The sequence below is a fragment of the Thyridium curvatum genome (genome assembly GCF_004353045.1).
Source record: "Thyridium curvatum strain D216 chromosome Unknown NODE_97_length_144783_cov_81.221394, whole genome shotgun sequence".
In the NCBI taxonomy this organism is placed as follows: Eukaryota; Fungi; Ascomycota; class Sordariomycetes; order Thyridiales; family Thyridiaceae; genus Thyridium; species Thyridium curvatum.
This window is the reverse complement of record NW_022156852.1, coordinates 125,785-139,374: the sequence shown is the minus strand read 5'-3', so window position 1 is coordinate 139,374 and position 13,590 is coordinate 125,785. Positions and strand designations below refer to the sequence as shown.

At 55.4% G+C, this 13,590-nt stretch overlaps 2 protein-coding genes across 2 annotated transcripts; one reads left to right on the top strand and one right to left on the bottom strand.

Moving 5' to 3' along the window:
• Positions 1-624: 624 nt before the first annotated feature.
• E0L32_011090 (uncharacterized protein) lies at positions 625-5,235 on the top strand (the record flags this gene model as incomplete). Its single annotated transcript, XM_031133781.1, has 2 exons — positions 625-4,469; positions 4,527-5,235. 2 exons carry the CDS (start codon positions 625-627, stop codon positions 5,233-5,235), a joined length of 4,554 nt encoding a protein of 1,517 aa, XP_030988733.1.
• A 2,426-nt stretch (positions 5,236-7,661) lies between these two features.
• Positions 7,662-11,889, bottom strand: E0L32_011089 (uncharacterized protein; the record flags this gene model as incomplete). The annotated part of the gene is made up of 2 exons (XM_031133780.1): positions 7,662-9,125; positions 10,867-11,889. 2 exons carry the CDS (start codon positions 11,887-11,889, stop codon positions 7,662-7,664), a joined length of 2,487 nt encoding a protein of 828 aa, XP_030988732.1.
• Positions 11,890-13,590: the final 1,701 nt, after the last annotated feature.

Genomic DNA, 13,590 nt, shown 5'->3' with positions numbered 1-13,590 from the left:
CCGTCCGTTGAAAGCTCGTGAAGGGCATGCGCTTTGGATAGCATTATGTCCAGTTGAAGGAACAGTCTGCTATGCCTGGTGACCTCAGTAATAGATCATCATCCATTGAGAAACCAACCATGGAATGATCGTAGACTTTGGGGAGGATGAAACCAGAGCAGAGCGCGTTGCACAAGCTCTGCTTCTGGCCTGAGCTAGCGCCCAGCGAGATAACGGGTACCTGATTTAGGCAGCAGATGGGTGGGTAATGGGATGTACCCGCGGGATGACCAGTCGACGTGTTGAGTGGCGTTGCAGGGGAGTTACAACGACCAGGATTAGCCACATTTCAGCTGTCGTCCCGGGACGTCGAGGGCATGCGCTTGCGACACCTTACGCATCACCACCCTTCACCCTCCGCAAACCAGCTGACCTGTGGAAGGATAGACTATCTGTTTCTCTCCTTTATCCGTCGTTTTTCTCTCTTCCCCCTGTTTCCATTCACTAGCAGCACTTGTTTCCCCGAGTACAAGCAGCTCTTATCTCGAGCAGCAGCATTCCGCCTCGCCCGGTTCCCATTAATTCTTCTTCTCTTCTCGAGTACTCCCACCCTCTCTTGATGACACCCTCCCGCAGTCGCCAATCATGAGGGCGCCGGCAGCTTTCAAGGCCCTCGCCTTGCTTGCCTCCCTTTGGGCATCGCCCCTGCACGCGAAGAAAGACGGCCCGGCCTTCCACGTCAACGACTTCAAGCACATCCCCACCAGTCTGAGCTACTTCGAGGACTCCGACGTCATCCTGTTTCACGATGTCTCCGAAGGCAACATCTACCGCACCGACGACGCCGGCGTCAGCTGGAATCGAGTTGGTGACATCGCCCAGGGCGTGGCCGCGCGGCTGGTTATGCACGAATACGACCGCAGCCGGGCCTATGTCATGACCGACGCCACCTCCCACTGGAGGACGGAAGACAAGGGCAAGACCTGGCAGAGCTTCTCCACCGACGCCGAGGTCAACATCTTCCAGCCAGAGCCTCTGGGCTTCCATGCCGGAGACCCGGACCGCATGCTGTTCAATGGCATGCGGTGCAAGGGCATCTTCTGCGACGACGTCACCATGTACACCACCGACGGCTTCAAGACGGATGCCAAGCTTCTTCGCGACAACACCGTGGGCTGCTGGTGGGCAAGGTCGTCGGCCATATTCACCACCGGCAAGGACGAGCTGGACGCGAAGCGCATCCTCTGCGTCGTGAGGGATTCGCTCTCGCCCTTCAAGCACGACCAGCGCCTGCTCATCTCGGACAACTATTTCAACGCGGAGAAAGCTGGCGGCGATGTCAAGGAATTCGAGCCCAATCTCGACATGAACAGGCCGGTACAAGGTGTTGTCAACCTGGCTGTCGTCAAGAAGTTCCTTCTGGTCGCGACGTCATCGCCCAACACCGACGAGATGGCACTCTTCGTAACAGATGACACCCTCAATTGGCACCGGGCCATCTTCCCTGCCGATCACCGGGTTGACCAAGAAGCCTACACGGTTCTCGAGAGCACCAACTACAGCATTCAGATCGATGTGATGAATACCCGTCCGTCCAACCCTATGGGGGTTATGTTCACGAGCAACTCCAACGGTACCTACTTCACCAAGAACATCGACTTTACCAACCGTAACAGTCACGGACACGTCGACTTTGAGAAGATCAACGGCATTCAGGGCATCTTCCTGGTGAACAAAGTCAAGAATGGCGATGAGGTTGCTACGGACAGGCATGCCAAGAAGAAGATTATCACCGAGATCACGTTCGATGATGGTCGGACTTTCGAGGATGTCATGGTCGGGAAAGAGAGGGTACATCTGCATTCGGTCACTGATCTGAGCAATGTTGGACGTGTCTTCTCTAGCCCAGCACCTGGCTTGGTGATGGGCATTGGCAACACAGGCGAATACCTCAAGTCCTATGAAGATGGAAATCTCTACATATCGGACAACGCTGGCGTTACCTGGATTGAGGGCCCCAAGGGTCCACACAAGTATGAGTTTGGAGATCAAGGATCGATCTTGCTTGCTGTCAAGGATACTGGGACTAAGGGTGAAGGTATTGGCGAGATCACCTACTCCCTCAACCATGGCAAGGACTGGAAGACTGCCGAGCTCCCGGATGGGCTCAAGGTTCGGCCTTACATTCTCACTACCACCCAAGACTCTACCAGTCTCAAATTCCTCTTGATCGGCCAGAGCAAAGATAAATGGGAGATCGTCGCCATTGATTTCGAGGGGTTGCACGAGGACACCTGCAAGGAGAGCGACATGGAAGACTGGTTTGCTCGCGTCGATGACAAGGGTGAGCCGACATGCTTGATGGGCCATACCCAAAAGTATCACCGTCGCAAGAAGGATGCCGAGTGCTTCGTAAAGCACGAGTTCAACGAGGCACTGGCTGAGAGTACCGACTGCGAGTGCACGGACAAGGACTTTGAGTGTGACTACAACTTCAGGAGAGAGGATGGCGAATGCAAACCCGTTGGTCCCGTCATTGTCCCTGATGACGCGTGCAAGGATGCCAAGCCCGACGACACTTTCAAGGGCTCTTCGGGATGGCGTCTTATTCCCGGCAACACTTGCAAACGCAGCCAGGGAGCACAGAAGGACGATCCTGTCGAGAGAAAATGCTCCGACTCCGCACAGCCGCCAACGGAGAAGCCGAGCGGCAAGATTTCCCACAAGAACTACCCCTTCAAGGGCGAATGGACGGACTTTGAGAAGCACTATTTGGAGAGCGGCGAGTTCAATAACGACGAGACCGTCATCGTGCGACCTCTTGATCGATCCAAAAACAAGGGCGGGCCCATCTACATCACGAATGACCAAGGCAAGAATTGGAAAGAGGCCGAGGTCTTCAAGGATGAAGAGATCTGGGCCATCATGCCGCACCAGCACTTCAAGGAGATGGTGTATTTTGTCACTCGAAGCGGCATGGTCTACTACACTTCCGACAGAGGACGGACTTTCCACGACTTCAAAGCCCCATACAAGCCGGCCCTTGAGGAGCAGAAAGCGCCGCTCGCTTTCCACCCTGACAAGCAAGACTGGCTGATCTGGTTTGGCAAGAAGTGCGAGGACACGGGCGAATGCTATCTGGTTGCATCTGTCTCGACCGACCGTGGAGACAACTGGAAGACTATGGCCCGTTATGTGGAAAAGTGCGAATTCACAGGCTCGCTCGCCTACAAGTACCGCAACCAGAAACAAGTCCTCTGTCTTGGCAGGGAGCGCGAGAACAACTCCAAGGACAACCCCCTCCAGCTCGTCTCCAGTGACGACTGGTTCGATACCAAGGAAGTCCGCCAAAAGAACGTCAAAGACTTTGCGACCATGGCTGAGTTCATTGTCGTCGCGACGGAAGATCAGGAAAAGAAGACTCTTCAGGCACATGCCAGCATCGACGGAGAGCACTACGCTGCGGCCCACTTCCCGTACAACTTCAACGTCGGCCAGCAACACGCCTACACGGTTCTCGATAGTTCGACCCATGCTGTTAATCTGTTCGTGGTGACGGAGACCAAGGAGGACTTCCGGTATGGCACAATCATCAAGAGCAACTCCAACGGTACTTCATACGTCATGAGTGTTCCTGGCGTCAACTGCAACAACAATTATTATGTGGACTATGAGAAGATGCTTGGTCTCGAGGGCGTGAGCCTCGTCAATATTGTCGCGAATCGCGATAGCAAGGACAACAAGAAGAAGTTGCAGAGCAAGATCAGCCACAATGACGGCGCTGAGTGGAGCTTCCTGGCACCCCCAGGACAGGATGTCGAGGGCAAGAACTATCCTTGCAGTGGCAACGGCGATGAAAAGTGTGCGCTCCACATTCACGGCTACACTGAGCGTGAAGATCACCGGAAGACATACTCATCTGCAGGTGCTGTCGGCCTGATGTTTGGCATTGGCAACGTGGGCGACAGTCTCGGTGACATCAAGGACGCTGACACCTTCATGACTACGGATGCTGGCATCACCTGGAAGAACGTCAAAAAGGGTGCTTGGACCTGGCAGTTCGGCGACCAAGGATCGATCATTGTTCTGGCCCAGCGCCACACCAAGACCAAGACTGTTTCGTACACTGCCGACGAGGGTCAGACCTGGCAGGACTACCAATTCACTGAAGATGATGTGGAGATCGCCGATGTCACCACTCTTCGGTCGGGCGCCTCCAGGAACTTCATCATCTGGGGCAAGAAAGGCTCCGAGCTGATATCCATCAACGTCGACTTTACCGGTCTCACTGGACGGGCGTGCTCGTTGGAAGGCGATTCAGACTACTATACATGGTCTCCCAAGCACCCGATGATGGAGAATGACTGCCTCTTCGGCCACGTCTCGCAGTACCGGCGCAAGAAGACGGACCGTGACTGCTACAACGGTTTCAAAATCGAGCACTCGTACAATGTGCAGAACTGCAGCTGTACCCGGCGTGACTTCGAATGGTAAGTTGTAATTTCGTTTCAACCATCCTCAGGAACCACTACTGACTGGTCCCATAGTGACTACAATTTCGAGCTCGACAACCACGGCGCCTGTTCGCTCGTGAAGGGCCTGGAGCCCAAGTCTCGCGAGCAGTGGTGCAAGGAGAACCCCGGCGTGGAGACCTACTACGCGCCGTCGGGCTACCGCCGCATCCCGCTGACCACGTGCACCGGCGGGCAGGAGTTCGACAAGCAGTCGGAGCCGCAGCCCTGCGTCGGCATGGAGGACGAGTTCAGGCGCGTCCACCGCGGGCCCTCGGGCGTGGCCATCTTCTTCGCCGTCGTGATCCCCGTGGGCATCGCGGCGGCGGCGGGCTGGTGGGTCTACCGCAACTGGCACGGCAAGTTTGGCGCCATCCGGCTGGGCGAGGGCGGCGCCGGCGGCGGCTTCGGCGGCGGGGCCGGGCTCGACAGCGACGCGCCGTGGATCAAGTACCCCGTCATCGCGCTGTCGGCCGTGGTCGCCGTCGTGGGCGCCGTGCCGCTCGTGGCCTCGGCCGTCTGGCGCGCGGGCACGTCGGCGGTGCAGGGCCTGCTCGGCGGCGGCGGTGGCAGGGGCCGCTTCAGCCGGCTTGGCGGGAGCGGCGGCGGCGGCGGCGGCGGGTGGGGCGGGTCCAGGAGGTTCACGACCCGGGACAGCTTCGCCAGGGGGAGAGGGGACTATGCTGCGGTCGCGGACGACGACGAGGGCGAGCTGCTGGGCGATGAGAGCGACGAGGAGGTGTGAGAGATTATGGGGGAGGGGAGGGAAGGGAAGGGAAGGGAAGGGAAGGGGCGAAAAGGTTAGAGTGGGAGTCAGAGAGAGAGAGAGATGGAGATACAACTTTCGACATATGAGAGCATTTTTTTCTCCGTTACTTTGTCACACAGATTCGGCTGCAGCCTGGCGGGGGAAGATTGAGTCTTAACACGCGACAGAGTGAGCGTGTTTGTATATATTGTGTGAAGATAGGAAGGGAAGCTTGATGGAACATGGGAGTAGATTTACGATAGGGCAATAGAATCTAGTTCGAAGAGGCTATCACTTGGGTGCAAGGTGTGTCAAGCTGTCTAGGAGAGAAGGTGCTGGCTTTTTCTTTGATGCTCACACCTTCTTTGAGACTGCAACTTGGGGTTTGTATGTCGTGACCAACGTCATGGCCCTCTCCAATCAAATAGTTTGCCCCAAGTCTTGACTTGTGGTCCAAGGCAAGAAGACAGCTCGTTGGAGGGATCAAGAGTTACAATACAGCCAGCTGGTCTCTAGACCCGGCCGGGGAGCTACCGCGAGCTATGACCTCCGCCTTGCTTGCTGCCCCTTGCCCAGGTTTGCGACCTAGACATGATGCTGTGGGTTAGTCAGTAACTACTTGTACAAGTACGCAGGAACCCTGGCCCTCATAAGCTGAGAGAGCCAAGGGGTCGGGTGTGTGCGTGCGTGCGCCATCTCGGCTCCCAAGCCTGGTCTTTTTGTCCCCTTGTGCTATATCTCGCCCGACTTATGGCATATTGTACGCAAAGCCTCTCTACTTCGTAATAAGCCCAGCCAGACCAGGGTGGAAATCTCCCTTTTTTCCCTCTTCCTGTTCACATTTTAGCGACGAGGGCAGGGGGGTGGTGGTGGGTGTTTCACGTGCACGTATGCGGTATTCTTGCACACAGGGGGACCATTCCTTCAGGAAGGTCTCTCCCTTCAAGTCGCCTCGAGAATGGACGCAATGGTTTTTTTCTTGGGACGGCTGCTGTTAATAGGCATGAAAGCATCTCTCCTTGGGAAGAAAAAGAACAGGATTATGGAAAACCCCCGTTTGCCGGCACTCGCTTAGCACAAGCTGTCCAAGCAGAAGACCGCGAATTTGTCCGAATAACTATGCCGAGGGCGCTTGCCGGGGGGGGGGGGAGGAGGAGGGCATTTTAAGACGATGGATCACGGAGTATTATAATACCCTCTCGCTATATATTCCCCTTACTGGCGCATTTCGACTTCTGGGGCCTTGTTAGCTGGGGGGGTTTTGAAGGCTGCTTTTGTCCTGATCATCCTTGCACGTCTACGTCTTTACTCCGACTTGTATGAGCTCCGCCGGGTCGCCGCTCGGACGCTCGTACGTGTGTGTACGTAGTGCGTGTGATAAGCTGTGACGTCCACCAAGTGCATTAGTAGACCATCACACACACATATCAGACGGCGATAGCAAAAAGACAGAGAAGCTAATTCATGTGTTCCAGACCCCTCCTGCATGACTCTCGCTTAAAAACCTGGGTTCCGAGAAAAACATAGAAGAGACATAGATAGGGTTACGGTCGAAGACAATCGCAACCAGGTTTCAATGCAGGCTCCGTTTGTGTGATATTCTTGGATGAAGGGCTCAGACTGCCCCCACGCAGGCGCAGGATCAGAGTTCAGGCCTCCCCGGGTTGAGGAACCCGGCTGGTAACCAGTCGCTTCAACTGCCGTATCCGGTTGTCGTTCGATGGCTCACGGGCTATTGATCGTCACAGCACAGAAACAGCACTTTGGCGGATTAAGCCCCGAAACATCTCCTCAAAACTAGTCAAGCTCAAGCTGGCCCGATCTGTGGTCTCAGACATTCAAGTCTCGCCTGTCTAGATGATCCAGCAAGCACTACTCTGATCACACACTGATACAACATGACCTTGTACATCCAAACCTAATCATGCGCTTTCTTTCGATTTTCAATGAGCCAAACTACTTTCTGAGCGTCTCAGCCCATCACTATCAAAACAACGTCTAGAGAGATGGTCTGGGTACCTAATCGTTTCAATAGACAACAGTGGCTCAACTTCAAACTAGAACCTAAACTCCATGCAGAAGGGCCACAATCGGGCCTTCCCAAAAACAATCTTTTCCGTGCTGTATTGTATGATGATAAAACGTTCAAGCCCAACAAGACCCAATACCTGAACTCCCTCGCTTGCGCTTGTAGTGAGTATGAAAGAGAGAGATGACAGATTGAACGAAGAGGAAAGAAAAGCAAAGGAATGTGCGTGACAATTAGATAATGCATCGTCGTTTGAAAATATGCTGAAAGGAAAACTCGTAATCTCAGAATACACTGACTACTCGCTAGTTGAGCAGTCAAGGTGTCCGTACTAATGACCGCCATTAGCCTTGCGGCTTGTGTCCGTAACCATAGAACGGCTGTTGAGACGTCTCTAAGACCGGCGAACGCGATTCCAGAAGCGCTTCATGACGCCTCGGTCGGAAGGCTCGGGTCCCCAGTGGTCGATGCCAGCCAGCATCCTCTCTATGCTCTCCTTGGACCGTTCTTCGCCGATATAGGAAGCAGGCGGCGGTGGACCATCCTCCTGGAACGGAGAGGTCTGTGATCGGCGGCGCGCCTGAAGCTGCTGTTGCCACCCATAGATCTGGTCTTCATCTGCACGCAAGTCAGGGCGGGTCAGAGTCATGCGCAGGGTCATCTCTCGCGAGTTTGCTGGTGCCTGAGCGTAGCTCTCCGAAGGCTTGTGCGTGAACACAGTGTCGATGGGTTGCGGGACGGGGCGAATGGTAGGCTTGTCCGCCTGCTGCGGCGTCTTGGGGGATTCGGGATCTGGCGCAGATGCCTCATCGTCATCGATCCTGTCATCCTCATCTTCGTCGGCCAGAAAGGTCCGCATGTGCTCCGAGCCCACGGACTTGTGCCGAGATCTGTAGTTTCCAGGCGACCTCATGCCATCCTTGACCTGAGGCGCGGGGGAGATTGCCTCGGTCGAGGGGAAGCCAAACTCGATAGCCTCGTCAAACTTCTGCGGCGAGGCGAGATAGACGCGCAACTTGAGCCGTGCCTCGGGGTCCTGGTAATGTGCAGCGTAAGGATCGATCGAGGAGAGAGACGCCGACGGGGCGTGCTTGGGTGAGATTAGTGATAGGGCTCGGGACCTGCGTCGCCCGTGCACACCGGCCACGGGTGATGCCGAGTTGACGGCAGGGGAGGCAGGAGCGCTCGCGTCTTTTGTTGCCGGTCGACTAGATGATACCGAAGCGCGTCCAAAGGGGATCTTGGAGATGGAAAGATGGCGGCGGAAGGATGGCCGCATCTCTTGAGTAGGCTCTGGCAGATCTTGCCTGAGGTTGGCATGATAATCGTCGAGGAACAGACGCAGGTCCAAGTCATCTTCCTCATCAAGCCAACGGAAGCTGTCATAAAATGAGTCGGGGACCGAGCTCTCCCGGTTGGACTTCTCGGCATGCTGCTTGCCGCTCTTCATAGATTCCATGCTGGGTTGGGTGGACAGGGCCGGGGCTTGGAGGTGAAGGTCTGTGGCTGAGGTCTTGCAAGCTCGTCGACCAATCTTATAAATAGCCTCGTCAGCAGCATCCAGGATGACACTGGCACGAAGGTTTTTCGCCAGCAGGACTTGCTCTTCGCGAGTGAACTGCCGCTTTCTGCTCTTATCTGACAAGTTTGAGTGCCACTGAGCATCGGCGACGGGCGACCGGGGCCCACGCAAAGATCGTCTCCTGATCCGGCCGGCCAAGTATTCCGAAGAGCTCCTGTCTTGGCGAGGCCTGCGGCGCTTCACGTTCTGGTGAGAGATGTCGTCGTAGTGGTGATATATACCCTCCACCATGCCAGAGCTCTGAGCAAACCGAAGGCGTTCAAGCGTGGAGAAGTACTAAAAGGGCAAACGCTGTTAGGATGCCATGATCCGGCCTGGAAGGACAGTCGAGAAGAAACAAGAAACAGGCGCCAAGGCAGAGAGAGACAGGAGGAAGGTCATCAAGAAGCGAGCATGCATGCGAGGATGAGGGGGATGGGAACAGAAGATGGATGCTTCCTTTTCAGTAAAGTCATGCTCTCTCTTTCTGCGGTCCTTTAGGTGGGGGCTTGACTGAATGAATGTGAAAGAGCATGCAGGAACCACGAATAAGGGATTCCACCCTAAACGCCAAAGCGGCCACTGGAGCTCCTTTGGGCTAATCAGGAACCCAGCACTCGCAGATGGGCGTGGGACCTGCAGAACGCAGTGCCAAAGGCCTGGGCTGCACTTGACTATGCCTGGCAAAGCTCCTCCAGCCAAGGCCATAGTGACGGATCATGGCGGAGAGCCTACAGAAGCCGCCATCACCAGGTAGGAAAGAGAAGAACGAAGAGCCCACTCGGCCGAAACCGCTAAGGTGTGCCAATCAACGGCGTGCAGGTCGCCAGAGGTGCGCAAGCGTAGGAAAGTATGGGGTCTTAGCTCACCGCTAAAGCAGCAACAGCAGCAGTGAGAAAATGGGGTATGGTCTGAGATCACAAGGGTTGGTGATATGCGAGAACATATGCAGGGGCTTGCGTTTTTTTCAACGCCAGCAGCAGAAGCGAATCGCAGATCTCCCAGCGACAGCGTGAGCAAGGAAAAAAAAACATTCATCCAAGTCATCCACGGCCTTTTGAGCTCATGCCGGAGCTCAGTCAAGAGGATATCTTGGATGAATAAGACATTATGGACGCGCGACTGGCCAGTGGCGATCGACTTTGCCAGTTGCACGGGCAAGCAATTAAGCTTAGGTAGGTCAAAGGGCCGTGCAACTGCCTCATGATGCAGAGGATAATGCTCCTTGAGCAGGATGATCGCGCAACTCCCGCCAGATTGACAGCGGTCAAAGCACTAGTCTATCGTCATGCCTTGCCTCGCAAGCAAAAGCTCGAAGCGATGGGAAAACTTCCCTCGCATGAGCCCATGAATGTGCCATGAGGGCAGGCAGACGATCAAGACCCAGATATGAGGATTAAAACTCGGTTTAGAATTCCATTCAGATGATTTGGTGATTACGTCGCTCTTGGGCACTGGTGATAGTGGCTTGCACCCTGACCTGTCGCCTGCATCACTAGATGCATGAGTAGGGCCTGTAGCTCGTTTATCCCCAGCAAGAGAGACTGCGTCTGTGCGGACGCATGCGGAGCCCAGTCCGGGTGATGGGCTGAAGTTAGCCCAGTCCCCGAGGCTCTGGCATGTCTCAGAGCGGACGCTTGCCCGTGGCGTTTCTCAGCGGCACGGTCCAGACCTGTGTGAGTGGATGCTGCCGTGCGGGAACTCTTGTGATGTGGATGCTGCGTGTGCCTGTGCCTGTAAACGGTTCATTGCAAACCCTCATTGGCTGCAGCCGTTGAACGCCTGGCTGCCCTCCACTAGTCAGGCTTCACCAATCATTGCGGTAGAACCGTGGGGACCTTTTGTTGAGCAATAGAACCCAGAGGCCGTAGATGTCAAATGAAAATGACGAAGGGAACAAACGCGTGGGGGAGAGCCGATGGGAAGAAACGCAGCAAGAAATTCGGGGCAATGCCATAGGTGGGCGCAAAGAAAAAGAAATGACGATGGACGCTAAAAAAAAATATGCTTTGAGAAGTGACGAACGGATGTCACGTACCTTCCTCTGGATGGCCACAGGCAGCGCCTCGAACTCCTCCCTGGTCAGCGTCGGCGCCGGTGAGGCACCAGACTGCGACCGCCTCTTGTTGTTCTCGAAGCTGCTCTGGTCGTCCGTCACCATGCTATCAGTGTTGGCGTCGGTAGGGGCGCAGCTTTCGGTCGACAGCGACGTCGTGGCGCCCGCTTTCTGCAGTTTCCCACGTCCTGCGAGCCGACCGAATATCAACGGGCTGGGTGACCTGCCACTACTCCGAGCACTGCGCGCCGACTTGGGCCGCCAGTGGTTGCTGCTGTTGCTCACGTTGGCTGCGACGTGGCCGGCGGTATACGTGTTGCTGACGAAAACGTCGCTCTGATCGAGGCTCTCGGCTAGCGTCTTGGACGGCATTGTGCTTTGCGCTGGCCAGCTCGGCGAACTATGGTTGCTGATGTCTTCAAGTTTCGATAGCTCTCGATAATCCGATGCGATGCTCGAGGCCGATGAGGCCGGAAGGAAAAAAGTCCCGTTGGCAGAGGGCCAGGACGTAGAGGTGTTGCAAGGTCGCTTGGGATAGGGATATAGGAGAATGGTATTAGTGCCGGCGTCTTTGTCAAGCTCGCAGAAAGATAGTGTGTCGGAATCTTCGGTCCTGGTATCTTCGTCCTCGTAGTAGCAAGAGAACAAGTCGAGTCGATCTGGGGACAAGATCGTCGGATTATTGAGAAAGAAAGGGAGACAGGCCGGGTGGCTGCGGCTGGAGTTGGAGCTGGTATTGGATCTGGAGCTGATGCTTGCACTTGTGCTCTCTCGGCTCATACACGGATCTCTGGGTATCGAGCAGGCCCAGGGCTCCTCAAAAGAGAATAGCGAGGAGTCGAAGAGGCGCGCTGATACCCTTGCTGTGCCCACGCCTGAAGACATGTCATCAAACTCTGCCAGGGACCCGTTGGTAGGGATGGTCCCATTGTCGCCGCCACGGCGCTGACTGGCACGATTGGGACGACGCGCAGGGAGGGCATCTTCATGCTCCAAGCATTCCATCTCGCTAGCTTGGTCGCTACCGCAGGGGTTGCGTGGTACCTGGCCATCCAAGGATGCACACCAACAGACGCACGCAAGGGTCAGGGCTGCTCAGGGGTACCGTGTCTGACAGCGGGCCCCCGCTGCCCGTGTCGAAGGCGAAAAAAATAACCGGGGGAGCTCTGAGCCCAGCAAATAGAGATCCCTGTCCGCTGGCTAGCCCAGCTCCCTCATCACAGAGCCGTCAAGCTGGGCTCTCTCTCGGTCGATCTCCCCAATTGGTAGGGATGTGACGAAGATATGGATGGCGTGTGCTGTTATGAACGGTGCTGAATCGGTATGCATGCATGGACGCACATGCATGAATCACACGGCCATCGCTGTCCACTGAGCAGACGAGATGCGCCTCGGTTGGATTGGGGGGCGGTTTGGAATCAAACCCTCCTTCTGGAGCTCCAGGTCGGCTCTTGACTTCAGGAAACCGTTGGATGGAGAAGGTGGACGGAAGCATGGAGGCGTACTCCGTAAAGCTCCCCGGCGCAGAGCTTCTTGTTGCTTCTTGCTCCCCAGCAGTGGATGCCGCTTGTTGTGTCCTGGATCCGGTGTTTAGGTCTGAAGAGGCAATAATAAGAGCCGATCACTCCCGGGGGGCAGGATCCTCCAAGGTTCGTTATTAAGGGCTTGTCGTTGGCATGGGTCTTCAAAGGCCACAACGAGACAGGCCCCTTTTTCTTAGCAAAGAGCGAGCAAGAATCGATTAGGGAAAACGCCGTTCTACTTGTACAAGTGAAGATCGAAAGAAAACCGTGGATCTTTGGGTAGAACAAGGCATTGATCAGACTCTTAAAGTCCCGGAGCTGCTGACGACCCAGGGATGCAGTACCTAGTTAGGTCAAAAGAGGTGCGTGCGGACACAGAGCAGAACATCCGTGGCCAGGATCGGCATGACCAGTGCGAGCCTGCCCAGCTTGCCTGCCGTGTCTCGAAAGCTTTGTGTAGCAATGTACGAGTATGATGAGACAGAGCAATTGCTGGGTCGTGGTCGGAAGGGAGACCTCAGCTCGCACGACACGGAGCATGCCTTCGGATTCTCGCCCTTCACAGAGCACTCCTTGGGACGTAGTGGAGATGATGCAGGTTCGTTTTTTTTTTTTTCGGTTGCTCAACCGACCACGATAGCTGCAAGGATCAGAACGGGAAAAAAGCAAAGAATCACAGGCTGTGTTTTCGCTTTGAGTACTCCGTACAGGCTACAGCCAACACATGGCTAAAACCTTCCCATCCAGGTACACACACTACCAACTGCCTACGGATGTTTGCAGTACCTAATGCTGTCTCATCCTAGCTGCTCTCACACACGTCAATCCATCTATGTCTGACATCAACCACGGCCTGTCATGGTCGATCATGGATCTGGCGTCACTGAGCGCTTTTACCTCCAGGTTACGGCACCAGCTAGTTAGGTAGTTCTTTTACCCTCTGATTTAATAGCCTCTATTGCCGTCACCTTAGCCGTAGACCCCTAAGACGGGCAGCGCGAAGCGTCTCAGAGGGAGTACAAAGAGCCGTTTGCTTCTCCCCCGAATTAGTTCCAACCTCATCTCAACACGAATGACAACGGAGAATGACCAAATGGAGCCTGGGAAGGTCGTCCCAGCGCTACTGGGCACTATCGCAAGCCACAGGCGGGACGTTGCGGCCCAGTGGAGGCAGCACCACCAG